This window comes from Aricia agestis, chromosome 4 (assembly GCF_905147365.1).
Source record: "Aricia agestis chromosome 4, ilAriAges1.1, whole genome shotgun sequence".
In the NCBI taxonomy this organism is placed as follows: domain Eukaryota; kingdom Metazoa; phylum Arthropoda; class Insecta; order Lepidoptera; family Lycaenidae; genus Aricia; species Aricia agestis.
Window position 1 is genome coordinate 9873063 of NC_056409.1, and position 16794 is coordinate 9889856.

Genomic DNA, 16794 nt, shown 5'->3' on the forward strand with positions numbered 1-16794 from the left:
TTGTTTTTTTTAGTTAATTAAGTTTATTTATGAATTATGTAAAAGCAAACTTAACTTTTACCATAGACAAATGATCATGGAAAGATTTTGAGTTGGTTTGTATTGTATGTTTGTAAGTTTGTGTTATTAAAACGACGTATAATAAATATGAAAAGTTTAATATCAACCGTACATCACCAAAATTGGCACATTTGAAAGAAAGCATCGTTTCTAGCGACATTATATTATTATCATAATTATTCTACAATTATAACACCATTGTATAACAGTACAGTGGAGTCTAAGTGAGACTTAATTTAATGAAGGGAAGACATGTTTTTGGTAAATTGATTAATGGGGCGTAATATTATTATGGAGTTTGTTGAAGATATTTATATAAAAGATGGTTATGTGAGTGTGTGCAACTTTTGACTTTGTCTTGCCTATTTTCAAAAGAACAAATTCAAAGACTATCACCGATAAGACGAAATAAACGTTTTTTTACAAAGGTTTAATGCTAACAGTCCAAAACTCATATAAGCATTGGTAATTTTTAAATGTAAAGATTATAAAGATGTGATAATGCATTAATTTATGTAATGTAATCAACAATAGTTACTAAATGTCAATGATTTTGATATAAAATGGTATGGTAACTAGTGCTTATTCTAGGTGCAAAAATATGGTCATTTTTATGAAAATAGACATGGACATAATTTGTACCCGATGAGGTCGCTTGTGTGCTTGAGGCCACATTAAATTGCTTATTAATTATAACATACGTGTTAAAGCCTAGCTAAATACAACTTGAATACTATATTTACTGTATCGGCAGGCATCTGTAGGTCTTAGCAATGTGCACAAATACTAGTGATAGATATAATCCAGGTGTAGTGTACTGTGTAGGTTACTAGGACCTACAGATGTTTTTTGTACTTATAGCTCTATAGACAAAATACGCCAAATGTGAAATAAAATAAAATCAAATAGAAAAATGTCAATCCTGATATTTTTAATAGTGAAATATAAATTAAAACGTTAAATAATAGTGAAATATAAACAAAATTAAATTAACTTTTCTAATAGTAATAAAGTAATAATATTTTTTTCATGTAAAGAAATCATATATTGAAATTAAATTAATTACATCAAAATACTTAGTTACAATTTTCTTCGATCGTGAAACAAATTCATTATGACTAGCGTTCCGGTGCCGGAGTATCAACGAACGTGTTATCACCTACTTAGTATAAAACGATAAATATGAGATTGCTTAAGAGATCTACGCTTACATGATATATCGAACCAGCGCAAAATACACAAACTAATTGCACTTTGTATAGTGATGATGCAGGGTGCTGGCCGCGCCCACCGCCTACCCCTGCGTACGTACGTCAACTCTTAAAAGTTATATTATGTAATAATATTATGACCTCTTTGCTATATCGTAAGCAGGTCGGAGGTTCGTTTCCCGCCAAGGAATTATTGGTATTTTGTGTTCCTGGGCCATGTGTATAATATATTAAATGATGATTAATATACGTAGTAGGTATAATAAAAATCTTAAATACTCGATTTAAACTTACTAAAATACCTAATACCCGCACCTGTGGAACAAGTTAAGCGGTCACTTAGTACAGTGCTCGATGCGGGGAGTAATAAGCGTCCGGAGGTATGATTATAAATTAATGGAATGAGTGGCGGTCGCGGAGTTATCTGGGCGGCACCTCCCGCGGCGGCGGACTCCGGTACTTGGCCTTGATGTGGAGGAAGGGTTTCTTGGCGGTCTCGTCCGCGATGCTGGCCTCCAGCGACAGCCGGATGCTCTCCTCTATGGCGGCCTGCGTGATCACGCCGCCCACCGACGAGCTCTTGATGAGCGGCTTGGACACGTCGTACGCCGTCGCCAGGCTCATGCTGCGCGTCTTCTTCACGGGACCGGCGCTCGCGAACGGCCGCTTGGGCTCGTTGACGGGCGTCGAGGCGAGGCTCTGGCTGCGGTTCTTGCGGCCGACGCCGGCGTCCGAGTTGGGAGCGGTCGGGCCCCGGTTCTTCTTGGCCTGGTTGAGGCGGTCGGTGCCGCAGAACGGCCGGCGATCGTCCTGCGCGAGGGCGAGGCTCATGCTGCGCGACTTTTTGGGTGCGTTGAGGTGCGCGCTGGTGAGGGACTTGCGAAGCTCGAGGGGCGGGGTGCGGGCGGCGCGGGCGGTGGGCGTGTTGGGCGTGCTGTGGCTGGCGGGGGCGGGCTGCCGGCGGCGCGGCGTGCGGTCGGCGCCGCCCAGCGGCAGCGTCATGGCGGGCCGCGGCCTGCCGGGCGTGGACGTGCGCCGCGCCTCCGGCGGGGACGTCTTGGCGGGACTCGCGCCCATTTTGGGGTCGACGGGGGATATTTTTCCGAGGGAGGACTTGCTGCTGGCGGGCGAGGCCGTGCCGGAGGAGGCGGCGCGGGTGGCGGGCGAGGCGGGCGGCGTGCGAGGCGCGGGGGAGGTGCGCGGCGGCGTGCTTGGGGAGGGCGGGGAGTGCGGGGAGGGGTCGCGCAGGGAGGAGCGGCTGCTGGAGGCGGAGAGCTGGCGCGCGCGGGGCGGGGGCGGGGCGGGTCGGGGCGCAGCGCGCACGCCCGGCGCCACCAGCCGCACCTGGCAGGGCTCGTGCCGCGACAGGAAGTGCTCCAGCGTGTCCCAGCCGCCTCCCACGCGCACCATCATGTGACGACCCTTCAGCAGCTGTGAACAATATAACAAATTATGAAGTCGTTGCACGTGCACGTTATTAGAATGTAAGTTATGTATAGCGATGGGAAGTGGGAACGTAGATAATTCAATGCAATAGAGTGGAAAAGCTTACCCTGATGAAGACGTTTCTGCCGGCGATGTTGTAGCGGCCCTCGCCCACCTTCTTGACCTTGAGCGACTTAGAGCAGCGGCCCGCGCCGCAGTTGCAGCCGCGCTGCATCAGACGCGTCACCAGTTGCACCTGGAAATTGTGATGGAAAAATAACACGCTAAGAACTTTAAGTAAAGTCCTCATAAGTCTTGTTATAATATGCTTAAGCTAAGAAATGTGGCAAATAATGTGATATCTTAGGTAAGTCCTATTGAAGGAGCTTTATAAACTAACAATCATTGCAGTAGATACAGCCTACAGGTGTCTTAAATTTCTAGCTTATAACGTTAAAAATAATTAAGCTGGCGCAACTGGACCTTAGAAATTAGACTGGCCATAGACGGACCGCAAGTTGCAGTCGGGACCGACTGCTCTAAAGCGTTGAAATTTGCACCAACCGCTCAAGAACTGCTCGAGCGGTCCGTGTATTACGGATATATAAAACTCAAAGGTGACTGACTGATTGACATAGTGATCTATCAACGCACAGCCCAAACCACTTGGACGGATCGGGCTGAAATTTGGCATGCAGGTAGATGTTATGACGTAGGCTTCCGCTAAGAAAGGATTTTGATAAATTCCAACCCCAAGGGGTTCAAATAGGGGATGAAAGTTTGTATAATATAATAATACTGCTTAACGCGAGCGAAGCCGCGGGCAAAAGCTCGTTACGGATATAAATTTAGTATGAAAACTGCAGATCGCCGTGCGGCGACCGCATCTTGCAGTCGGTTTCGACTACAAGATTCGACGGTCGATTTATGGCCGGCCTAAGAAGCGAGCTAAAACAACATACCCTCTTGTCGAGCTCGTTGGTCGGTCGGAGCGGGACCTCGTTGTCGGAGCTGTTCTCAGTTCCCCCGGACTTGGTGCTCTCCGCGTCCACGTTGTCCGGAACACACTCCTCCGCTGTTATAATTATACTTTTTAACACTATAGTTGCCTATTAAAATATTTATACTCTCGTTTATAGAGTAATTTTTCAAACGTATCAAAGACAGCCATGGGCGGGCACAGAATTTTTGCTAGGGGGGGGGGGGCAGCTGCCCCGTGACAATTGTTATTTGTACAATTATTACTAATAAGTGATAACGTCACGTCACTAAAGTAGGTACAAAATCAAAACTTACTCTCGTTAGAGTCAGGCGAATAAGGTGGCTCTTCAATGGCGGACCTAAAACAAAAAAGTACTAAAATTATTAAACTCACTTACGTCTGTATAATGAGAAGGTCACTTTGTACTTGATTGAATTTTCTAGAAATTTAAAAGTTAGGTAGGCATATATTATGATGTAAGTTATAATTATAACCTACTCCGGGATTTCGTCCTGCTGAGCCTCAATTTCACCAACGCCTGTTAGCGTTGACAGCTTGTTAAAATATGACATTCATTCATAAGAAAAACGAAAGAGGTAAATTAGTGATACTAATTGGAGCGTTAACTTTAACAGTCGTTGGTGAAATTGGTGCTAAACCTACTTGTCGTTAGGCACCGGCGAGGTGTCCCGGAACTGCCAGGCGCCGGACATGGCGGAGTCGAGGCCGGAGTCCCGCTCCTCCAGGGCTATCTCCTTCTCCAGCTGCACGAGGCCGGGCGGCTCCACCGCGAACCGCGTCGCCAGCCGCGCCACCTCCAGCAGACAGAGAATCACCTGCCGCGGCTGGTTGTGCAGCACTGGATATTGGAATGGAAACAAAACTAAATTATTGCCAGAGTTACTTTGGATAATTGCAGAACTGGAATGGAGAAGGTTTGAAATTAATTTTATACGTTGGATCAGTATGTTTTTGTAAACATGATATTATGTATGCAGCATTTAAAATCTACTTGTAATGTTTGTAAATTATATTTTAGTTAGAGCATTCTTTAGGTATTTACCGCCCGCTTCTATATCTAAGTAGGTAGGTAGGTATGTAGATAAGAAAAGTCAGCCAGTCCGAGTAGGTACATAAGAAAGTAAAATTAAAATAAAGAGCGGAAATCCATTTCTAACGTAGCCCGTATACCTAATATTTAGAAATTAACTTGGCACATGTTTCCATAATTTACTTAGAACTAGGTTCCTAGTTGACTTAGGTGCGTACCACTGGTATATTATGTAGTACTTTTATCTATAAAAATCAAAAATTATGATAACGAATTTTGCCATTTGTTTGAAATACTTACTTACTATATTTTTACAACTAAAAATTATATATTTCTTTTCTTTATAAACACCTAGCTTATAAAAATCTGATTTGCCCCCCCCTGGCCCAGAACCTAGGTAATTTGCCCCCCCAAGCCCAGATCCTTGGTTCCCCCATGATTATCAACATGATCTCTATTCTCTACAAACTACGTAGAGACTAGAGATCATGTTGATAATGAAATAATCAATGATAAATGATTCTCTTACCCAAATCATCGCTCTCGAACAAAAGGTTCTCATGTACGCCCAGCTCGCGGCAGAATGTGATGAAATTCTCGGCGTTATCTCGTGAGAAGAAACTGCGCCGGGCAGCGCGCTGCCAGCAGCGGCCGCGGATCGCTGGGACCGGCTGTTAAATTGAAACAGAGTAATTACTATTAAACATAAGGATCAAGGACCATCAAATTTTAGGTGCCATACCTACTAGCTATTATATGTATGTATATGCTAACAAGAGCTGTAAATAACCAGGGAGGCGAATTGATTGATTTTTTAGCAACGATAGCTTTCCAATATCTGTCTATTCACTTTCAATACCATGATTTCGCCTATGGACTTTTGGATCAAGAATACATATTTTTCTTATTTGTGCTTACCCCAACAATGAGACCCTGGTCGAGGGACTCCCGCGCTCGCTCGTGGATGACGGCGGCCAGCTGACACAGTTCCGCGCCATTGTCCAGCGCATCCAGAAAGTTCTCGCCAGTCAAGTATGTTATACCTGGAGACAAAAAACATTCTTGATTAGAAAAACAACATAAGTACAGAGAGCTTATCGAGGACAAATCAACAATCAGCTATGTAGTTGACGATTCGCAACATTATTGAAAGAGAATTTTATGAACAGTTCTTGAGATACAGCCTGGCGACACACAGACAGACTGACGGACAAACGATTAAGTCTTAGTAATAGGGTCCCGGTTTTACCCTTTGGGTACGGAATCCTAAAAACTGTCATATTCGGTAAGCTGGCTGCTCAGGGCCTGTAGACAAGTGGCAAAGCGCTAACGCTGACGCTAACGCTAGCGCTACAAAATGTATGCGATTTGACATAAGTCATCGCTTCGCTAGCGAATACTAATGTCAAATCCATATATTTTGTAGCGCTAGCGCTAGCGTTAGCGTAAGCGTTTTGCCACTTGTCTACAGGGGCAGTCAGCTCACACGTCTGTCTACGTATTCGTTTAGTTATCAAACGACAATATCTTCTTATTAGAAGATATAGTTGAACGATTAAGTCTTAGTAATATATAATATTATATTTAATATTATATATTACTAAGACTTAATCGTTTGTCCGTCAGTCTGTCTGTGTGTCGCCAGGCTGTATCTCAAGAACCGCTATAGCTAGACTTCTGAAATTTTCACAGATTGTGTACTTACATCAGTTGCCGCTATAACAGCAAATAGGTACTAAAAACAAAATAATATTAATATTTATGGGGGGCTCCCATACAACAAACGTGATTTTTTGGCCGGTCTACGGAACCCTTGGTGCGCGAGTCCGACTCGCACTTGGCCGATTACTACTTTTATGGTTGTTAAAGTAGATCCGAATGCTGGATTTACCTATAACGTAGCGTCGGAGACGGATACAAAAAGGAGAAAATTATAAGAAACATCGAGATGAAACTTGCAACTTAAAAACTTTATTTACAAATGGATTAAAGTTACATAAAACAAAAATATTGTGACGACTCGTTTAGCAAAATTGATTTCCACAATGTTTTCGCAATGCACACCTGCAATTATTGATCCATTGTCAATTTGCGACGCTTCAGACGATTTTTTACATTCGAATACGGAATTGACGTGCAGGAAATTAATTACTTACACTATAGTGTATAATTAGGAAATGCAATCTCGTTCTCGCGAGATCTCGGCCTTTTTTAGCGTGATTGATCTCGGACGAAAAAAAGGCGAGATCTCGCGAGTTTGACGAGGTTGTACTTGGGCATAAAAACGTCACAAGTTGCGATCACAGAGTCAAAACAAAGATGAGCTGGCCTGCTTAGGCCTGGCACTGTGACTTCTTGTTGTTTTGTTAGTTTTAAAAGAACTATTTTATTACTAGCTAAAATATATGTGTTTGATAGTGCGCTTTTATAATTCTGGACGTTCACGATAAAACGTTGTTGATAGATAGTAGATACGTATGTCAAAGTTTACTACTTAAAAATTATAGACAGATACATCAAACAATGTTTAATGCATAAAATTCTATTGAAAAAAATCGTGAAAATGAATGTTATTCTTATAAAACTTATAATATTTATTACTTGTTTTTCGTAATTTATTCAAATATTGTGATTATTTGCAAAAACTGCTAATCTCGCGAGATCTCGAAATTGGCGTGATCTCGCGGTATTGTATTCACAAACTCGCGGGATCTCGCTTGAGCCCCAATCTCGCGAGATTTGCATTCCCTATGTATAATTTATTGTATTTCAAGAAGGCTTTACCAACTCTTTGTAGTTCTTTTTTCATTTGGGTACATTGGCTACAACTCCTTATTCTGTTACTACTCTAATTCATGATAATTAGGCACCTTACGTTTAAGGACTTGGAAATTGGAATGTCAACGTATCATCTGAAATACTACCAGGATATTTTAGTATACTTTGTTGGAATTCGTAGAGTGCCTGCATACTTTAATTTAAAAAATAATCTCATCTGATAAACATTTTTTATTAAGATCCACTCGACGATCGCATCAAACACTTTCTGAAGGACCCAGAAATCGTATTCTATCAATCGTCATACGTGTACCACCATGGCACCATAATAAACACCACCTATGATAAAAACATTTCCAAGTGGTGCACACGATGCCGTTATAGCTGTACAGCCGTCACGGAGGTTTGAGAACACCTTAAAAACGTATCCCCTTATGGAAAAACGCCGACAGAGTAAACGGAAAACTTGAATCTAGGGCAGGCTAACAGCGCTGCCCATTGAATGATATACCATAGCAGGAAACTAGCTGAAACGATCTTATGTTACTTAATATGTATACATAAGTAACACCAGAGACCAGAATATAATTTATACTACGTCTCTGGTAACACCTATAGTTTGTAACAAGTGGATGTCCTGGATTTGGCTTCCTTTGACTTTAAGGCCGAAAATAAGTGCCTCAATTACTGGACTTCACAGAAAATTATATTATATATATTATTATTTATTAGTTTACTTGAAATATAGTATTCGTATAGTAGGTATGTAATAGTAATTATTATAGTATGTATTTATTACTGTCGATAAAATTGTACTTTGCATCTACCTCATCTTGTCTCAACATCACCCAAAGGTTGGCTGGAAGAAAATGCCTAAAGGCATTAAGCCCGCCTCTGTACCATTATGTGTGCAAGAAGTATAATAAAAAAAATATATATTTACGGTACTGAAAACTATAGGATTCAATGTCGGTGCTGTTGAACTCGTGAGTCGTGGCAACATCTGAGAAACTGAGCTCCATTCTAAGATACTTCCTAACTTTTAGCATTTTAGGGTTCCGTAGCCAAATGGCAAAAAACGGAACCCTTATAGATTCGTCATGTCTGTCTGTCCGTATGTCACAGCCACTTTTTTCCAAAACTATAAGAGCTATGCTTTTGAAACTTGGTAAGTAGATGTAATCTGTGAACCGCATTAAAATTTTGATACAAAAATGGAAAAATTATTAAAAATTTTAGGGGTCCCCATAGGTACAACTAAACAATTTTTTTTTTCATTTGACCTATGCATGTGGGGTATCTATGGATAGGTCTTTAAAAATTATATTGCGGTTTCTTATATAATTTTTTTCCAACCTGAATAGTTTGCGAGAGGGACTCTTCCAAAGTGGTAAAATGTGTGTCTCCCCCCTGTAACTTCTGAAGTACGGGCATGATAATTCTAAAAAAAATATATGATGTAAATTATTATAAAAACTACCAACGAAAATTGGTTTGAACGAGATCTAATAAGTAGTTTTTTTTTATACGTCATAAATGAAAAATTTTTTTTTCATCTTACTTATACGTGTGGGGTATCTATAGATAGGTCTTCAAAAGTAATAATAATAATAATAAAATTCTTTATTTGCACATTAAAAACTTTCGTCTTGTCCAAGTTCATCCCGAGACCGATCCGCCGGGAAGATTCATTTAGGTCGTTCAACATTTCCTGCAAGTCCTCCAACAATTCTGCCAATATGACGATATCGTCAGCGAAACGAAGGTGTGAGAGGTACTTGTCATTAACGTTTATGCCACGTCCTTCCCAGTTTAGGGTCTTGAAGGCGTCCTCTAACGCATTTGTGAACAGTTTCGGGGAAATAATATCTCCCTGCCTCACTCCTCGATGCAAATAGATTGGCCTTGTTGTGGCCCCCTGTACTCGGACGGACATAGACGCGGCATTATATAGACCTTTCAAAACTTCGACGTAACGCCAATCGACTTGACATCGTTGCAGGGCTTCCAGAACAGCCCAGGTCTCAACAGAGTCAAAATCCTTGTCATAGTCCACAAAGGCAAGGCAGAATGGCTGCCTGTACTCATGTGACTTTTGTACAGCTTGCCTTAAGGTGTGAATATGGTCTATGGTGCTAAAGCCTCTGCGAAACCCAGCCTGCTCCGGTGGCTGGCATTCGTCAAGTTTATTGGATAGGCGATTCGTAATGATCCTAGAAAACAACTTATATATGTGACTCAAAAGCGAGATGGGTCTATAATTTTTAAGAAGGGTGTTATCGCCCTTCTTAAAAAAGAGAACCACCACTCTTCGGGGGAAACTCCCCGTTGAAGGACAAAATTAAAGACTGTACGAAGCTCTCTAAAGACGGGTTCGCCTCCCGCTCTCATACAATAATACAATATCTTTCATACAATAATACATCATATAATATAATAATATACTTAATATAAAAAATAAACTACACAACATAATATACACGAATTAATCAAACAGAACAATGAAAAGAAGTAAAAACCACTGAAAGGGAGACAAAAATAAAGGGATTACATTGAGGGGGTAAGGCTTAAGTAATATTCTTTTAATTGTTTCTTGAAAATATTGATTGATTTAGATTTTTGGATGGTTTCGGGTAGTGAATTCCAAAGGAAATGGTGAAAGAAGAGTCATAGAAAGAGGTTTTATGACAAGGAAAAGCAAGAGTGAGTTTGTTAGCTGAGCGAAGAGTAGGATGGTTATGGCCAAGGAAAGAGAATTTTTCTTTGAGATAGTTAGGAGTTGTAGGATTAAAGAGAATATTATAGAGTAGGTGAAGTATGTGAGAATTTCGGCGTAATTTAATAGAAAGCCAATTTACCTTAGACCTATATTCTGAGATATGATCAAATTTACGGAGGCCAAATATGAATCGAATGCATAAATTTTGAAGACGTTGAAGGGAAGACAGAAGAGGTTATCGTTAAGGTCGCAGTAGCAAACATCGGCATAATCAAGAATGGGAAAGAGCAAGGATTGGGATAGAGTTATTTTAGTCTTAAGTGGTAGAAAATTACTTAAGCGTCTGAGGGAAGCAGTGGCAGCAGACATCTTTTTGCGTAGTTCCTCAACTTGGACATTCCAAGTAAAATTGCGATCAAAGTAGACACCCAAATTGCGTTAGAGCTATAAGGGATTATGGATCTATTAAGAGTTATGTCAGGTAGGTTGTTCCAGTCTACTTTAGATATTAGTTGTCTACTACCAATAATTATGCACTGAGTTTTCTTAGGGTTGAGGTCTAAGCCATAAGCCTGGCTCCATTTCAGAATTTTATCTAGATCGGCATTAGTTAAAGCAATTCCATGAGCAAGTAATGATAGTAAGACATGTCTATAAATCTGAAGGTCGTCAGCATACAAGTGATATGAAGAAGAGATGTGGCGAGAAACAGAATTGATGAAAATAGAGAATAAGAGAGGAGACAACACGCTGCCTTGAGGCACACCAGCAAAAATGTCACGCCAGGAGCAAAATATGTTATCAGATTTTAGACGCTGCCGGCGTCCTTTAAGGAAACTACGAAACCAGGCAACAACGTTAGGGGATAGGTTGAGTGAGCTAAGAAGAAATAATAAAATGTCATGATCTACAGAGTTGAAAGCATTACTAAAGTCGAGAAGAGTGAGTATGGTTAGATATTGCTGGTCCATACCAAGCCGGATGTCATCAGAAATCTTCACCAGGGCTGTGGATGTGCTATGCCCGAAGCGGAAGCCAGATTGTAACGGATCTAATAAGTTATGTAAATTAAGAAAAGATTGAAGTTGATGTTGTACTGAGCGTTCTAATATTTTTGAAAGAAAAGGAAGGATGGAGATTGGACGGTAATCTGAGAAACATTTAGGACTGGATTTTTTGGGAAGAGGAATTAAATTAGCATCTTTCCAGGACAAAGGAAAAACTGCGGTGGTTAAGGAAAAGTTACGAATGTGGACAAGAATTGGAGCTAAAATGTCCAGGAGTGGGACTATCATGTTTCGACCAATGTAGTCAGTGCCCACAGTAATATTGAAGTTTCTAATATATTTTTTTCTCACCTGAATAGTTTGCGAGAGAGACTCTTCCGAAGTGGTAAAATGTGTGTCCCCCCCCCTCTAACTTCTAAAGTAGGATCTAACAAGAAGTTTTTTTTATACGTCTTAAATGGTAAACCTTAAATTAACTTTCACTAAATCAACGCAGATATAAAAATAAATCAAAAACCTTTTAATTTCATAACAATAAACCTTATTGCTGCTGCGGAACCCTTCATGAGCAAGTCCAACTCGCACTTGGCCGGTTTTTTTAAACTTGCTAACAATATCTGCGTTGTGAAATATTTTAATGCACTTGGGTGTAAACTACCTGAAGCCTGAAGGTCGATCACTTTCCTGGCGGTAAAAATATTATGACCGTGCAAGCGATTTACAATTATGCACACATAACTAGTTTGCTCTGGGAACTTTGGTCATTTCATAAATATTTATGATTCAATAACGCAACGAGCTTATGTATGAGGAGAACGGTAAAAGCATCGAAATTCGGACTCCGAAGTTAAGTAACCATTTATCAATTGACTGTATTTTTTATGAGTTTAATACCGACATCGTCAAGAATTATGGTATTTGTTATAAGAAAAGTACTTTTAAGTCTTACGAAAAGCACAATAGTAAAGAGTCTTTATCCATGTCTTATTTAAATATTTGAGGTTGTTCATCACCATAATCAACTTATTTCCGACTTTATTTGAATCGTTCACCCTTATCTCAGGTTCAGTCCAAGGTATTTGTATATCTTTATTTATACTTAATACTTTTACTTTCTGCGTAAACAGTACATAAATTATTGATTATAATTTAAGCACCATAAAACAGGCATTAAAATTCGAGACAAGGTTAATGTACTACAAGTAATTAAACCGGTCGATATGAGCCGAGCCTTTACAAATAAATAAAGCAGAGCTAAAGAGCTTATACGTGTTGTAACTATTTTTAAATGAAATGGCAAAATAGGAAAGTGACGAAAGTATATCAACTCTACTTATTAAACCTATGAGCATGAAATTATTTCTTTCGTAGATACCTACTAGTTGCAGCTTCACACCTGATATTTAAGTATTAAATAAATTAATCGAAGCATTAAATACTTAAATAACATACTATTTAATACTTAAATTTTTACTCTGAGACTAAATATTGATATCGACATTCATGATCCAATTAGTGTGTTTTCGGATACTAAAAAGAATTTATCTGTTGCAGTTACCTAACATTTTATCTACAGTTTAATACTTATTAAAAATTAAAACATTATGTAAAGGATTTGCGAAATAATCGAAAAGCGACTCAGGAGTCAGGACTACAAAATAACGAACAGATAATGATAGAATTTTCGTTATGAAGCTAGAATAAAATAAATTAAATAGGCTAAAAAGACCAACATTACTTATATTGTTACGAACAAATTTAAATTAATATAAATTATAATACTTAATCAGATATAATATAATTATAATAAGTAATAACTAATGAATAATATTATGCATCACACCGTCACACGTTGCGGCAAGCCACGTAACGGTGCGGTTATTGCAATTGTGTCACCTAAATGGCTGTTTAGCGACACACATTATCATAATATCGGCAAAATGGACACGCTTAGTACCTACGCATAATATGCAGCTAAAACCATAAAGTTAATATACCTAGCGGAATAGAGACACAATCTCGAGCTGTCAAACGTAACCGAAATTGATTTCATCAGTGTGTAAAAATATGTGTACGTATCTGTACGTATACACTTACACAATCATGATTGAACGTGATTTATATGAGATTAAATTGTCATCGTGCGGCACGTGCCGACTGGACGTCAAAAAAAGAGTGCTGCTGTCATGTATCAAAATTGGATTCTGACAATTTTAATCGCATGTGCCAAAACACAAACAACAATACGACCAAAGCAGAGTAGACAGAATGATAGAGTATGCCGACTTAGAACTGATGTTGAAATTTTTAAATTTGACGTATTTTGACGAAAATCGTCGCTAGGGTTGTTAACTGTTTCCTACGAATTTAAAAATATGACGTATTCGATGGACGGGTTCCTCTTTGGCCTTATTGTTGTTTGTGTTTTGGCACATGCGATTAAAATTGTCAGAATCCAATTTTGAAATCTTTATTTTAAATATTTAAAAATAAATTATATCAGCCAGCGCGGGGCACATTCCGTTCATAATCCTAGTGAAACCCGACGAATTTGACAGATATTGAAACCTGTCCATTTCTTTGCAGTCGAACTACTGGTAGTTATGTCTATTGTGACCAAAGGGGACCACGTCCAGCGAATATGTCATAGTTTTAAATTCGTTGGTAATTTAACAACCCTAGCGACGATTTTCGTCATATTACGTCAAATTTAAAAATTTCAACATCAGTTCTAAGTCGGCATACTCTATCATTCTGTCTACTCTGCTCAGGCCTTTGTTTCTCTATTCCGCTAAGTACCTATATTAACTTAATGGCTAAAACAGAGCAACAATGTCATAGAAATTATATTTAAAATATAGTAGGCGAGGCTTTCCCAAAGTAACGAGACGACTCATGAATCATGAAATTTGGTGAAAATGGTCGCCTTTTATTTGTGGTTTAACAATATTTCCCTTCAATCTGGTCGCTGAAGCTCCTTACTTTTAAATCAACATACGAAACTCAGAAATTAAAGAAAGTTAATTAAATATTTGAAGAAATTACATGATAAACGAATCCGATAACATTATGTTCTTAACTCTCTACCATCCATCTCTCTAAAACCAACACACCTATAGATTTGACGCCATCGAAGAAAGATAGACGAATATAGTACCTCCTTTTTGGCAGTCGGTTAAAAAAGTTATGTCTTTCGAGCGTGTCATCATCGTCCCCTGCGATAAGTTGTCGGTCTTGATACAGTTACCCTCATGACTTGCGACAATCCGCATTGAATATTCATGTTACGTCTGCGACTCACGCCAACCAAATATCTGATACAATATTGTCATGATTATTATTTTGTAACTGCAGCGTGAGTCAACTACGCCCATTAAGGTACAGTATACGGAACGGAAGCTAGTTAGAAAGTAGTCAAAATAAACTCACTTCTAGAGTCGTTTGATACAGGATTTTCGCTTCCTTGTACTTACGTGTGTTTTCTTTCTATAGGCTCTATACTTCCTTAAAGCTTCCTTAGATCTCTATGTGTAGTTGCATTTAACCTAGAACTGTCAGCGCCAACTTATTGTGCCATAATTATATTATCAAAAAGTAAATAATTGCAGCTACATTTTCTACCTCCGCTACTGTTTTAAATATAATGCATTATTTCTCGCCCGTTTGGCTTGATTGCTCTTAAATGTCAGTTAATATAAAGGCATTTAAAATTCAGTGCAGTTATGCCCTGGAATTTACTTGCATAAAAAATTAAAAACAAACACTCGTGTGACGTGTACACTGTACAAGACCGGTTGGACTTTTGCTCTACTTGTGAGTTGTGAGTTGTGCGCTGGGGCCCTGGTACAGTCTAATCCTGGATGAAGGGTATCCTGTTTATAAAGTTATTACACGAGGTTTATAAATATTGCAGGAGGTTTATAATTATTATAGTGTCATGCTAGGCTTCTTTGACTAACTGTATTTTCTTGTTTATCAAATTATTCATTTCTCTCGTAAAGTGGGTTAACATTGAACCTTTCGTTTAAAAAAATAAATACATAATTGCTTTTTTGAAGTATTCTAGATGTTTTTGTCAGTTAATTCTTAAATGGTCAGTAAATCTTTATTTTCCTTAAAATTATGAACACTGAATTGAAATCTCTATAATTCTCTATCTACTAAATTATGCCACTTAAATATCTGCAGCCAGTATGTCTCGGTAGTCCAGTTAAGTGATACTATCGAATAAATTAGTATTTACAACCTGACCTTGAATACGTCCGTAAGTAATGAGACCAACTTGTCTGATGGTGGGCGGTGGTAAGTGGCCACCGCGACGCAGGATTCGGCCTCACGTAGATCTATAAAACCTATCGGTGTCCTTTTAGTAGCCGTTATTTTTACAACTTCTCCTTTTATGAGGAGCTATTATTTTTAAAGTGTCGTTGATATCACAAAATTTATTGCCTGTGGGAAAAAGCAAAACTTTTTTAGAACCAAAGACTCCTCGGGCAAATAAAAGAAAAGAAAGAAAGAAACTAAAAGTACTTTTTTATTGCTTTGAATCTTTGTCCCTAATGGGTACTACTGCTCGTTATTTATGACATAACATTAGGCCTTAAGGCTTTGCTATATTTTAAGGTAGTTTTTTATGTACGTGGTCGATTCTATCGCGAATTGAGTGGGTGGGACGGTTTACGATCGTAGTAACTAAATAGCTTGTACGCTATCTGCATCATAAATAGTCGTAGGTTTATTATTATGTTCGTATTTTGTACTTTTTGTTATAGTAGTCGCACCAGTAAGCACTAGCGCCAAAGCAATTAATATTTAAAGGTTTTTCCCCGACAAAATTAAGTAATCGTTCTTGCGGAAGACCGTAAGGCCACATTAAAAAAAGTCAAGTAAACATTTGGACTGTAGAAACCTTGTTAGTTACATGTGCAATTAGTTGTGGCTGCAAAGAAACAGAAAAAACTTGTATAGCCGGCATTAAACTTGATAGGAATTCCTACTAAGACTACAAAAATGAAAGCATGTCCAGTACCTCGCCCCTTACCTGTAGTTCAAATTAAAAGGTTGTCTATATTGTCTATACCACATTAGTCTATGTCTATACCAAAAGATACAAAGACTAATCAGAAAGAAACAAATGAAGACATAATTAAAAATAGGGGTTAACCCAAGCGGGCCAAGCGCAACCTGCTAACATCAAAACTATTTCTGAGAGTCCCAAAATAGGACAACTCGTGAGAAGTCTGAGAAGGCGCAACTCACACAAGGGTTTCATTGACAGGCCCACGCGAGTCCGCAGCGGACCACCGGAGCGCTATGATGAATGGCGAACAAAAACAAAACCAACATGGCCCGATGACACAATCGCCTCCACGTGCTTAGCTTTTCGCATAATTTGATCCTACAATGCTGTTGATTGAGGCCGGCTTTGAACGTGATTAATATTGAAATATCCATGATCAGTTGACAAAAAATCTACAGTGGCATTGTGTACACACTTTTTATGTTGCGATAGGAAGTTTACTTAACAAGAGCAGAGTAGAAAAAAACCTTAGAACTGTTCG

The 16794-nt window shown here is 39.1% G+C and overlaps 1 protein-coding gene across 3 annotated transcripts in view; it reads right to left on the bottom strand.

Annotated features, from left to right (window-relative positions):
- Positions 1-1102: 1102 nt before the first annotated feature.
- Positions 1103-16794, bottom strand: part of LOC121725864 (GAS2-like protein 3) — a 72324-nt gene continuing 56632 nt past the window's right edge. For all 3 annotated transcript variants that reach the window (XM_042113006.1, XM_042113005.1, XM_042113004.1), the window contains 7 exons: positions 5648-5772; positions 5259-5400; positions 4342-4537; positions 3993-4036; positions 3659-3771; positions 2824-2952; positions 1103-2702 (listed from right to left, as the gene is read on the bottom strand). In XM_042113006.1, coding sequence (XP_041968940.1) covers positions 1692-2702; positions 2824-2952; positions 3659-3771; positions 3993-4036; positions 4342-4537; positions 5259-5400; positions 5648-5772 — 1760 coding nt within the window. In that variant the 3' untranslated portion in view covers positions 1103-1691. The remainder of the gene's footprint in view (positions 2703-2823; positions 2953-3658; positions 3772-3992; positions 4037-4341; positions 4538-5258; positions 5401-5647; positions 5773-16794) is intronic.